The 13,409-nt window shown below is 49.5% G+C and overlaps 1 protein-coding gene across 5 annotated transcripts in view; it reads right to left on the bottom strand.

Annotated features, from left to right (window-relative positions):
- Positions 1 to 497: 497 nt before the first annotated feature.
- The window catches only part of LOC142772023 (uncharacterized), a 107,902-nt gene continuing 94,990 nt past the window's right edge, over positions 498 to 13,409 (bottom strand). For 3 of the 5 annotated variants that reach the window (XR_012886252.1, XR_012886249.1, XM_075874095.1), the window contains 2 exons: positions 3,101 to 3,190; positions 498 to 704 (listed from right to left, as the gene is read on the bottom strand). Coding sequence is in view for 1 of the 5 variants with exons in the window: in XM_075874095.1 (XP_075730210.1) it covers positions 553 to 704; positions 3,101 to 3,190 (242 nt within the window). In the remaining 4 variants the exon portion in view is untranslated. The remainder of the gene's footprint in view (positions 705 to 3,100; positions 3,191 to 13,409) is intronic. The other 2 variants (XR_012886250.1, XR_012886251.1) reach the window with 1 other exon arrangement.

Genomic DNA, 13,409 nt, shown 5'->3' on the forward strand with positions numbered 1-13,409 from the left:
GGTAGACTCCTCTGACGCTTCACCACCGCACCCTTTCTACTTGGCATAACTAAAGTTTTTCTCCTACTCTCCCGCCCGCTCGATCCTCACTCTCGGCCATTCACTGGCTGGGTCCTTCTCAAGGCTATGGCTCAAGTCGATGAAGGCGATAGTCTGACCGCATGGTGCGCCCTCTCAGCGCATAGTTGCCATTACCTTCGGAGAAGTGGGGGCATTTTTGAAAATTCCTTCGTGAAACATCCTAACGCTCAGCAAAATAAAAATGAGTAATCTTAACATAAAGATATTATGAGGAGAACATTTCTGTTGCTGGCGCGTGCGTTTGTTTGGTTCCCTTGAGCGGAAGTGCTAAATCGCGGACAAATAATAGATTAAAACATTTTGTAATTTGTGTAAAGTGCAGAATCTTGTGTAACATGACATGTTGGACACGAAAACAATATACTCAGTGTGCTTTACAGCCGTGAGCACCTCTGTAGCGTCTGTGCAGTCATTGGTGTGATTAGTTCAATTGTTTATTATATCGAAATCATCGCGCCATCACTGGAGGTATTATAAAAACACATGCTGGCAGCGTGGGCTGTATAAATGATATGGAAGTCTTGGTCGTCTCGCCCTATTGAAATGTCTTCTACATTCTACGTGAGGTTCTGCACGTACCAGTGAGGAATTTCTCACACGAACATCAAAACGTAGCTTTTCGTCTAAAAGAAAAAAAACATAGATTTACTTCAGCGAGGACTCGAAGATTCACGTTTAAGGCAAGCAACATGTCATGCATTGTGATCTCAATGATGATGATAAAGGTTAAATGCACTTGTCTATGATTTCTATCACGTGGTGATGTGAACATTTGCTTCGCGATATTGAGATCATACCCATAAATAGTGACACATTAGAATGACGATTCGGAGCTATTACTTGAAAAAAAGTGAACAGTTGATCTATCAGCAGTACATGTGTCGTTTTAAACCAATCCTGGCCTCGTTATATCAGTGTCGTTCTATTTACCGATGCTGAGGCATGGATGCAGATGCTTTTGAATTATCTCGACTTACCTTTTCGAACAAACAGTTCAGGTTTTGCAACCAAGCTTTCAGCTTTTTGCTCTTACTTCTGGAGTCTTTTTCTTTTCTTTGTTTTTCTTTTGGGTTTTTTTTACACTTCGCATCTTTGTTTATCTTTCTTTTTTATTTCCTAAAATGACATCGATTCATCTTAAACACATTGGGTGCGTTTTTCTGTGGATGCTGGCGAGCGAGCATTGATTAACCATTGTAAGGCTTCTGAAAATCTCGAGCGGGTTCTTTAACGTGCATTCAAATCTGTACGCATATGGGCATCAAGCATTTTTGCCTCCACCGAGCATGCGACCGCCGCGGCGGAATTCGATACCGCTACCGGCGGGATAGTAGCCCAGTGGCTTAGCCACTAGATCACCGTGACAGGCCCACATACAGTGTTATGGTATGGTATCTTATGGTAACTGTTGTGCGATGGCATCTTATGGTAACTGAGCGTATAATATAGAGCCACACACATGTAGAGGCTCAGAAATGAATACCCTACTTACAGAAGTATATGAAGATTGGTATCACGTACAGCACATGTAGTTCTTTGCCAGGAGCCAATAATCTGCCACAGTGCTAAGCTGGAGTCTCGTTCAAGGAGTAATGACACCTTCAGACACCATTTTTCTGATGTCTACTACCAGCAGTATAACAGAACTTGTTTCAAGTGTTTTGAGGCGTTATCTTATGCATATGGCCGAATCACACAGAATACACTACCAGGAATTGTGGACATCTGGGCCCGGTGCCATCTCTAGGGGGCAGGAACAGCGCCGTGCCATTGAAAAATAGATGAGAAGGTTTATATCTTTTGAAAGAATGCTTGCTATAAAATGACTCCCGGTTATATGTAAGAGATCGTGGGTATATTTAGGAGCTGTTATGAGATCCCATCTGAGATCACCCGCCATCGGTGTCTGTAATTACATCGAACGAAATCAGAAAAAGTACCTAGTACCAATGACATTGTGGGGCTTGAACCCTGGTGTGCTGGGTGCCAGCCCAATATTCCGCCACTGAGTGACGCCAGTGCTTGGGACTTGTTGGCAAACTTGACTCAGACAAGCCTGAATGTCGGGAAAGCAATCGCGTTATTACGCCTTTTTAAAGCGTTTCAAAGGAGCGAAAGAACAACCGGTCGTCGCACAATGTGATTAGCGTAACGAGTGTGTCGTCCAACCCTCCAACGCATTACAAAAAGCTTGTTCTTGTTCACCTATTAATTGTTGCGCATACCCACTTCAGGCATAATTTCTCATCACCGTCAGCCACTGCATGAACAAGTGGCACAAAATTACTTGCAAGGTTTTAGCGAATACCGCGCTTCTCAGAAGAATGACATAAAACAGCCTAGCGAACCCAGAAGTTTTTATTATTCATTCCGTAGTGAGTTTCAGGCAAGTGTGCCTAGAGCAGTTACCCAATGAGTGTTTAGAAAAGGCTCTGAAAGGCCGCTCCTATAGCGTTCGCTGTGACCATGCTGCGCCTTCCGCTTAGGCCTGGCGCTTTTTGAGACCACTTGCCATCTTTCCTGACCGTGTACTTCAACGACGCACCTTTTTTTTACTTGAATATTGTCACATGACCTTCCGAGCCAAGGCAACTTAGATGATGAACCTTTGGCGCTCGCGCCTAGTTTGGGTATCGCGTAGAACGGGGTCTTATGTTTCATTTATGGATGCACCGAATTACGTAGATTTCCCCGAAACATTTAAAAATAAGCAAGGCAGACTTCGGCATCCAACAACACTTTCACTCAACAAACGGCCGTAAACCTCAAAATTAACAAAATTGTTGTGAAAGTTAAATCAACACTTTAAGGAAACTTTAGGCGTGTAAAACTATTTGCCCTGTGGCATGAACTTTTTTTTGTAGAGGAAAAAAACCAGTATGTCGTGGCAATATATATATATATATATATATATATATATATATATATATATCATGTAGAGTGAGAGAGCGGGAGCTTTGCATGAGCCGTAGTAATCATGTAGTTTCACAAGATGAATAAAGTAGACAGGAATACATACATGTGGCCTGTGATTTCACAATTTTAAAAACGCCACAGGATAAGTCTTCAGCCAAATAGAGCAAAACTTCAGTACACATATGTCGCTTAGCTGAAACACAGAGATATATTATCGTTACATTTGAGCCACTTAAAAGGTGTATTGATTCGAAGAGGCTGATTTCAATGTTTGTACCCCGATATCGCTTGTTATACTAATAGTTAGTGCCAGAGTGGCTGATGAAATTGCCTTACAACTGCCTTATGAAAGGTCTCGTCCAGTGACAAGGTGCGTCTTGTGAAGATCGAACACGAGGTTCGGGTCACCAGAAACGAGTCCGCGTCACAAGCGCAAGAACAATCGTTTCAAAGTATGTTTTTTGATAAAATGGTTCTGTTTTGGCTGTGAAGACTGCTTTTCCGCCCCTTTCACTATTTCTGAACTTTGAATGCACCTAAGTAGAATACCGTGACTGCTTAAAGGGGAATTCCACTGCATTTTCAATCATACTGAGATAATGCTGTTTTCTAAAAGTATTGACGGTCCTGAAAAAGATAGGGCTTTCGTCAATATTTGTGATTAAGCCAAAAACGACTAGTCAAAACGGAAACCAGAATAAGGAGCGGCACTCTGTCGTCCAAGGTGGGTACCCGATGACGTCACAAGAATCCGTCGCTTATGACGTCATGAGATCCGCTACACCCCACCATGGCTGGCCAGGGTGTAAACATAGCTCACGTGCCTTTATTTTTGTATGCGCGAAAAGCAAGTTGGCGATGTCTTCCTACGCGGAATAAAGCTGTGCCGCTCGACGGAACTTACTAGTGACAAGTTCAGCAATGACCGAGCTATACGACCTGAGCGCGGAAGCATCGTTTCTTGATTTCGACCCTCCGGTGCCTGAAGCATCTGACATGCCCCGAATCGGTTTCCTCGTTGCTCAATATTGTAAGACCCGATGTCAGCGACTACTAACACGCTTTATGGAGCTGACGAAACTGAACTGTGCTCGTGTTGTCATCACCTCGTAAAAGAAATCGTGCGCTGCATCGGTCTGCAGGGAAAGCCGGGGTTTAAAAAAAAAAGAAAAAGTAGGCCCTGACGTCATATACACAGGGTGGCTCGCGTTTACAAGCGTGATTCAAGAATCGTCTATCAGTTTTAAAACTGTTTTCTGAAAACTAAATAACTTATGGTTATATTGTTCGGCACATATCACCACGGTACCAACTTGAACACATGTTTAAAGTTTTATTGAAATCAGTGAATATCGAAAAAAACGCCGGAGTTCCCCTTTATCAATACGATGGCCTCGCCCAAAGTTCAAGTTATGCAGAATCCTATGATTGAGATATTTTTCTTACTTTTCAAAGCACATTAGAGAAAAAAGGTAACAAGAGGGGAAACCGCACAAGACACCTGTATATCAGGAATTTATTCATAAGAACAACCTGAACTGAGGATGATGAAACTGGGTATATTGTCACGGGGTCGTGACGTGGCCGAAGACAGGAGACTTCGTGTTGGGATTTAACTGTTTCTTTGGGCGAACCTGTGCCCGGTAAACGGAAAGTCCAATTACAGCAGCAGTCTCGCACAGATAGCAGTCTCGGACTGATAGCGGCGAACGGAGCGTCGGCCTTCGATCAACAACTGACAAGCGGCGAAGCGCGTCGGCATTTATACTCTTGCCGTCGAATGTTCTAGCGTTATCGCTGGCGGTGGCGTAGGTTCCAGAACAATCTGTACCGTTCGCACAGTGGGCGTGATCTTATCGAAATGATCTACTACAGTCCGGAACCTTCTCGAAAACTGCAGGCGCGGCTTGCGCTGAGAATCGTGTGGTGTTTTGGGACGATAACAAAAACTTGGGAAATGGAACGTGGCATTGCCCCCCTCTGAAAAAAGGCATCGTCCCGATGCTTTAACTAAAGATGAAGGTACAATAATAATGCAAGAAAGTACAATGAATAAATTACAATACAACAATAATACAAAAAACACTGTTTCAGTTTGTTAACGCGCATGAAACGGCTTGAGGCGCGCGACATGGACGACTTCAGGTCGCGATCGGCGTCGTTGAGAGTTCGTGATGCCGTCGGGGACAACCTCGTAGTCAAGTGGGCCGAGACGTCGAACCACCCTGTACGGTCTGAAGTACCGTCGTAGAAGCTTTTCACTTAGTCCACGTCGGCGTATCGGCGTCTACACCCAAACACGTTCACCGGGCTGGTATTCCACGAAGCGTCGTCGAAGGCTGTAACGGTGGCTGTCGGTCGTCTGTAGATTCTTGATACGGAGACGCGCAAGTTGTCGGGTTTCTTCGGCGCGTTGAAGGCACTCGCTCAAATCGAGGTTTTCTACGTTGTTGACGTTGGGTAACATGGCATCGAGCATCGTTGCCGGGCTCCTTCCGTAGACCAATTTGTACGGAGATATCTGCGTCGTCTCCTGCACCGCCGTGTTGTATGCGAAGGTCACATACGGAAGAATTGCGTCCCACGTCTTGTGTTCGACATCGACGTACATTGACAGCATGTCGGCGATCGTCTTGTTAAGCCGCTCGGTGAGGCCGTTGGTCTGTGGGTGGTACGTTGTCGTCCGGCGGTGGTTTGTTTGGCTGTATGCCAAGATCGCTTGAGTTAAGTCGGCAGTGAATGCCGTTCCTCTGTCGGTGATAAGGACCTCCGGGGCGCCGTGACGTAGGACGATATTTTTGACGAAGAACTAAGCTACCTCGGGTGCACTGCCTTTTGGCAGGGCTTTTGTCTCGGCGTAGCGGGTGAGGTAGTCGGTAGCTACCACGATCCACTTGTTTCCGAAAGTCGACGTCGGGAACGGCCCCAAGAGGTCCATACCAATCTGCTGGAAAGGTCGGCAAGGTGGATCAATTGGCTACAGAAGTCCCGCTGGCCTTGTCGGCGGTGTCTTGCGTCGCTGACAGTCCCGGCATGTCCTCACATAACGAGTGACGTCGGTGGTAAGACGTGGCCAGTAGTACCTTTCTTGTATCCTCGCGAGCGTGCGAGAAACACCGAGGTGCCCTGCCGTCGGATCGTCGTGCAGGGCCTGCAGGAGCTCTGGTCGCAGAGCTGAAGGCACCACAAGCAGGTACTTAGCTCGAAGCGGTGAAAAGTTTTTCTTTTGTAGAAGACCGTTTTGTAGAAAGAATGACGCAAGTGCGCGCTTGAATACCTTCGGGACTTCGGCGGTCCTGCCTTCGAGGTATTCTATTAGGGCCTTAAGTTCCGGGTTGACCCGCTGTCGTTCAGCGAAGTCGTCGGTAGTTATCGTTGCCAAGAAGTAGTCGTCATCCGGGTCGTCGGGTAGCGGTTGGTCGACAGGCGCACGAGAGAGACAGTCGGCGTCGGAGTGTTTTTTGCCGGACTTGTAAATGACAGTAATGTCATATTCTTGAAGTCCCAGGCTCCATCGTGCGAGGCGACCTGAAGGGTCCTTCAAGGTGGCTAGCCAACACAAGGCGTAGTGGTCGCTCACAACTTTGAAGGGCCTGCCGTAGAGGTAGGGGTGAAATTTCGACGTAGCCCAGATGATGGCGAAGCACTCCTTTTCTGTTGTGGAATAATTTGCTTCTCCTTTGGATAGCGATCGGCTGGCGTAACTAATAACCCTTTCAAGTCCGTCAGCCCTCTGCACAAGAACGGCGCCAATACCTACGCTGCTTGCGTCTGTATGTATTTCTGTCTCGGCGAATTCGTCGAAATGGGCAAGTAATGGAGGCGTCTGGAGGCGATGTTTAAGCTCCTGGAAAGCGTGTTACTGTGGCGTTTTCCACTTGAACTCCAAGTCGGCCTTGGTAAGGTTAGTGAGAGGATCGGCGATGCGGGCGAAGTTTTTCACGAACCGCCTATAATAGGCGCACAGGCCCAGAAATCGGCGCACGGCTTTCTTGTCAGTGGGCGGCGGGAAGTCGGCGATGGCGGCTGTTTTCCGTGGATCGGGACAAACTCCAGACTTGCTGATAACGTGCCCCAGAAACAAAAGCTCCTCATACGCAAATCTGCACTTTTCTGGCTTCAGTGTGAGTCCGGAAGTCTTGTGGCTTGAAGTACAGCTTCAAGGCGCCGAAGATGCTCGTCGAAACTCGAGGAAAACACGACGACGTCGTCCAAGTACACAACGCAAGTCTGCCACTTCAATCCTGCCAGTACTGTATCCATAACGCGTTAAAAAGTTGCAGGCGCTGAGCAAAGGCCGAAGGGCATCACCTTAAACTCGAAGAGGCCGTCCGGTGTTATAAACGCCGTCTTCTCTCGGTCTCTTTCGTCGACTTCGATTTGCCAATAGCCAGTCTTGAGGTCCATTGACCAAAAATACTTGGCGTTATGGAGCCGATCAAGTGCGTCGTCTATTCGTGGGAGAGGATACACGTCCTTTCTTGTGATTTTGTTCAGGCGGCGATAATCGACGCAGAAACGTAGGGTCCCATCTTTTTTTTTTCACTAACACCACGGGGGATGCCCATGGACTCTTGGACAGCTGGATAATGTCATCCCGCAGCATTTCATCAACTTGTCTCTTCATGGCCTCACGTTCTCGCGTCGAAACCCTGTACGGACTCTGACGGATTGGTCTGGCATTTTCTAAGGTTAAGATGCGATGTTTCGTGATTGGGGTCTGCCGAATTTTCGATGACGACGAAAAGCAATCTTCGTATTGCAGGAGCAGGGCCTTGAGCTGTTCTTGCTTATCGTTCGGAAGTCTGGGATTGACGTCGAAAGCTATGGGAGTGGCTTGGTTCCTCTGACCAGGTTCCACAGAATCGGGGAGGGCGAAAGCACTGGTGGCTTCGACAATTTCTTCGATGTATGCGACCGTTGTTCCTTTGTTCACATGTTTGTACTCATTGCTGAAATTCGTGAGCATAACCGTTGCTTTGCCTCCCCGCAGCTCTGCAATTCCTCTTGCGAGGCAAATATTTCGGGTGACCAACAGATGCTGACTGCCTTCAACGACGCCTTCCAAGTCAGGTGATTTAGGAGCGCCGACTGAAATAATGACGCTTGAGCGAGGCGGAATGGTGACTTGTTCCTCCAGCACATTCAAGGCATGGTGTCCTGACGGCGTGCGCGGCGGTAGTGCTTCTTCTGTGGATAACGTTATCGACTTTGTTTTTAGGTTGATGACAGCACCATGGAGGCATAAGAAGTCCATGCCAAGGATGACATCTCTCGAGCAACGCTGTAGGACTACGAAGCCTGTAGAATAAATACGGCCGTTAATGGTGGCTCTCGCTGTGCAGATTCCTGCAGGCGTTACGAGATGACCTCCGGCTGTGCGGATTTCAGGGCCTTTCCAAGCTGTCCTAACTTTCTTTAACTTCGCGGCGAACGACCCACTGATGACAGAATAGTCGGCTCCAGTATCGACGAGAGCGGTCACACTATGGCCGTCGATAAGAACGTCAAGGTCGCTAGTTTGCCGTCTCGCATTACAGTTAGGGCGTGGCGTCGGGTCACGGCTGCGTCGACTTGTTCCGCTGCTTCCATGTTGCGTCGTCAGGCCACCTTCGGTAAGTGAGCTTTCGCCGTCAGGGCTTTGCCTGGTTGGCGTTGTGTTCGGAAAGCTCCGTTGCGGCGTCGTCGTCGTCGGAGGATCTTCGGTAGTTCGTCGAACAGCAACCGCACCTACACCGGTTGCTGCTCTCAGTTTCCCGGATACGGGCTAGGAGACCAGCACCGCGTTGGGCCAGAGTACTGCTGGTGGTGCGCTGACGTGCGGTGGCTGGGTGACGGCGAATGCGAAGGACTTCGTGGTGTCCACCGAGTTCCTGTCAAGTAGTCGGCGATGTCACGTGGTCGTTCTCCTGGCTGTGGACGCGGTGCATTGACGGCGAATACACGCAGTCCCATCTGTCGGTACTGGCAACGGCGGTATGTGTGTCCGGCCTCGCCGCAGTGGTAACAGAGCGGGCGATGGTCAGGGGTGCGCCAGACGTCAGTCTTCCTCGGTGCACTGCGCTGGGCCGCTGGCGAACGGTATGGCGTCGGTGTGGGTGGTGGCGGCGGTGGCGTCTGTCGACGGAAGTGCGATGGGGCGGCGTTTTGGCGTGGATGGGGGGGAGCGTTGTGGCGCAGTGCAGCGGCATAGCTCATAGCTTCCGGCTCGGGCAGCGGTACGGCGGGAATTTGAAGCGATTGCCGAACTTCTTCTCGCACAATGTCGGTGATTGAATCAACCTGAGGCTGCGCCGAAGGCAACAGCTTGCGCAGCTCTTCCCGCACGATCGCTCGGATCGTTTCACGCAGGTCTCTGGAGTTACAGGCTTGAGCAACAGCGCAGTCTGCAGTCAGGCGACGATTATACTGTCTGGTGCGCATGTCCAGGGTCTTTTCGATAGTGGTCGCTTCGGCTACAAATTCTTGGACGGTTTTCGGTGGGTTTCTCATCAGTCCCGCGAAGAGCTCCTGTTTGACCCCTCGCATGAGGAAACGAACGTTTTCCTCCTCAGGCATGTCTGGGTCAGCGTGACGGAATAGTCCGGTCATTTCTTCTGTGAAAATGGCGACATTTTCATTTGGTAGCTGAACCCGGGTCTCTAATAAAGCAGCGACCCTCTCTTTGCGAGCGACGCTCGCGAACGTTTGCAGGAATGCGCCGCAGAAAACATCCCACGTTCGGAGCATGGACTCCCGATTTTCGAGCCAGGTCCTTGCGGTGTCTTCCAAATAGAAGAACACACGACGCAGCTTTTCGTCATGGTCCCAGTGGTAGAGGGCGGCCACACGGTCGTATGTTCCTAGCCAGGACTCCAGGTCTTCGAACGATGACCCATGGAAAATTGGTGGTTCCCTGGGTTGATGCACGACCATCGTGGGCTGGGACGCTGCGGTTGTCATTGTCGCTGCAGTCGCGGTCATGGCCTTGGGCTTCCGCGCCTTATCTTGTAGAAGCCCGTACTCCTGTGGTAGCCCTTGCTGTCGGCGGCTTGTTCGCTGCTCCTTGTTGGCGTCGGTGTCTTCGCCGCGACGTGGGCTGGGTTCACGGCTTGAAGGGGGCGTCCGGTACGTGAACGAAGCAGCACCTCCACCAGATGTCACGGGGTCGTGACGTGGCCGAAGACAGGAGACTTCGTGTTGGGATTTAACTGTTTATTTGGGCGAACCTGTGCCCGGTAAACGGAAAGTCCAATTACAGCAGCAGTCTCGCACAGATAGCAGTCTCGGGCTGATAGCGACGAACGGAGCGTCGGCCTTCGATCAACAACTGACAAGCGGCGAAGCGCGTCGGCATTTATACTCTTGCCGTCGAATGTTCTAGCGTTATTGCTGGCGGTGGCGTAGGTTCCAGAACAATCTGTACCGTTCGCACTGTGGGCGTGATCTTATCGAAATGATCTACTACAGTCCGGAACCTTCTCGAAAACTGCATGCGCGGCTTGCGCTGAGAATCGTGTGGTGTTTTGGGACGATAACAAAAACTTGAGAAATGGAACGTGGCAATATGATATATTTATACTGTCACGGTTATATCGCGCTTTCTTTTACTTCATAATTATGACGAACTTTAAGTAGCCTAGAATAACGTTTAATTTTCAAAAAATAGTTTCATAAAAAAGGCCATCTTCAGTCATTTTATAACTGTTATAATACCTTTGATTTGTGGCGAGAACCTCATCTGCCATTCTGTGTAAAAAAAGGACTGCATTATTTTGGTTGCAAAGAAGTTATAACGTGTCACAAGTAACCAAGTCAGATATTTAGCCATGGCGTTCGTCATTGGCTGAAAATTTTATTTAAGTTGTTCAAAATATTTATACGCAATACTGCGCATCAAGAAATGCGCAACACGAAGTGTGCAGTCAGGTTGCATGGCACAGCGCGCTTTGGTTTGCGATGAGCCGCTCGAGAAGTCCGCCGCGGTGGCTGTTCTGTACTGGGTCACTCATATAACAATAGTAACATTTAGACAACGAACAAGCTGTTCTTGCGCGTGAGAACTGCGCTTAGAGAAGTTAAGAAATGCACCACGAGAAAATGAGAACAATAACCACCTCCACGACTTCCCACGCAGATGGAAAATTCTTCTTATCACTACAGCTACGGTCCGGCTGTACAGAGGTTTCTATGGCGCCATCATACCATCTGAAAACTGTTATTGTGACACCCGATGCACTATTCGAATTCATTGTTATGCCTTTCGGCCTTTTCTTACGCGCCAGCAACATTGGAAAGTATGAATTAAAAAGAGTCACAGCCCTCCCACAAAGACAAAGCAATGAACACAATAGCAACGAATTGGAAGGTCACGCGCAGAATGGCAAGCAGATCGAAACGTTCCCCGCGTTTCTCACGCAAAAATGACGCACGAAACATACTCACTGGTACAGATGTACGAGATTAAGCGTCTCAGTTGTTACTTCGCTCTGTCTCAAAAGCACGCCCTTTTCGCTAACAGAGGCTGTGAAATGATTGCAGTGACCTTTGTGCGCCCCGTAACTACCACAGAATCTTTCCGGTCAAGCTCACCGCCAGCCAAGCATATGATCCTCTCTACCGAGAGTTCAGAGCACTCGAGAGATTGTCCACTCCTCTCCTCCGCGCGGGCCGAAGTAGGCGTGAGAGTTGAGAGCCATCGCACGCTCTTTGCGTCATCTTGCTGATAATTTTGAAAACGCGATAGTTCACCCCCGAGATGCCTGCCAACAGCGGTAAGTGATGTATAAAGAGCTTGACGTTTTACCTTGAAGGAGGTACTTCTGTGGCTCAGTGGTTAACGCCTGGCATTCACGACGCAGAGGCCCCATGTTCGATTCCATGCGCCGAAGTCTTTCTTTCTGAATTTTTTTCTTAGTTGCGTTTTCATATATATTATAAGTGTACATAAACGGTGCATGACATTGAGGGCGACGTCCACGTCGACGACGACGCCGGCGGTAAAATCTAGCCGATAGTGTTCATATAATTCTATCGCAACAATGCCTTGCGTGAAATAATACTACAGAGGCTTCGAGGCTGCTCGGCCCAGAACTTCGTCATGGAAGGCGTGGAGCCATACTGGGAAACTTGCTTATTTATCTAAGCCTCCACCGCAACTACCCACTGCCAGCGGCTGCTACGTGCCACGAGTGTACACGCCGTAGTCCTTTCCACATATTTCCACCATCTGCACGCTCGCAGACGCCGCTCGCATACTGCCCCCACCCCCTCCCCTTGAAAAGTGGGGAAGAAAGACGCGGGCAACGTCACACAGCTAGCTCACGCAAATGTTCTGCCCAGCCTTGGCCACAGCAGATCGCACGTGGTGTACGCGGCCACACGTCGGTACAGTCAATGCCCTGCTCCTCGTGGCACGTCATGAGCCGCCATGCGAGGTAACCGTTCCATCACGCAGTGACAGATAACACTCTACTGCCCCCCGAAGACAGAGGCATACTGGACTCGTTCTGTTTGACGACCAGGGTCATCGGCAAGAGTATGATGGAACACTGATTCTCATGGTGCAGCACCGGTTCTAGCGAGTCATAAACTTTGGTCGTACGTCTTCGTTGTAACCGTCCAGACAATTCACGTGCAGGGGCGGCCACTCCTCTAGGTAGGAGTCGTTCAACGCCGGCAAGCTTGGCAGCTATAGAAGCGTGACGTCCCCAGTAAAGGTCTGCCTGTACAGGCCTCTGGCACTCATGTAGCGAGAGAGGAAGATGGGACGGCGTCCACGGTGGTCGTGTCGTTCTCTCGCCACTTTATTCCACGCCTGAAGCGGAGCCGCGTGGCTTTCCACGTCCGACACACCAAGTGCGCTAGCTTGTTCTAATCCTCGCGCAGCTCGAGCTAGCATCAGCTGCGCGAGAGGCGCGGCGCGGTGATTGAGAAATGATGATGGTGATGATGGCACTACAGGGCTCCCCCCCTAGCGCTTTGCGCGATTTGAAGGCATAAAAAAAGAAAGAGAGCGACAAATGCTATATACATGAGCGACAATCTATAAAGTGTTCATTTGGCAAGTCCAGGTTGTCAACATGTATGGGCCATCGGTAAGCTGTGTGTCTCCGGTGGGCGACTCTGGGAGAAGCGCAAGGGACGAAGAAGGAAGTGCCGGGTCGCTGTGGTTGCCGACAAGCGGGTCTCACGATGACCTGGTCGGACAGGCCGAGAGTGGACCGTGTGTCACGAGGTCATGCTGCTAACGTCGGCAGAGGGTCGGCAGTGCGGGTTTTGACGTGGGGGTCGATGCAGCACAGACCTCAAAGACAGACCGGCGTCTGACGTGCCGGTATAGATAGACGTGGGGACGCACGCAAAAACGTGTCCTAACAATGCCGCCAAGTGTACGGTGGGTAGTCGGGTACACGACTAGTGGTGGGACATTG

This window comes from Rhipicephalus microplus, chromosome 9 (genome assembly GCF_043290135.1).
Source record: "Rhipicephalus microplus isolate Deutch F79 chromosome 9, USDA_Rmic, whole genome shotgun sequence".
NCBI classification, from domain to species: Eukaryota; Metazoa; Arthropoda; class Arachnida; order Ixodida; family Ixodidae; genus Rhipicephalus; species Rhipicephalus microplus.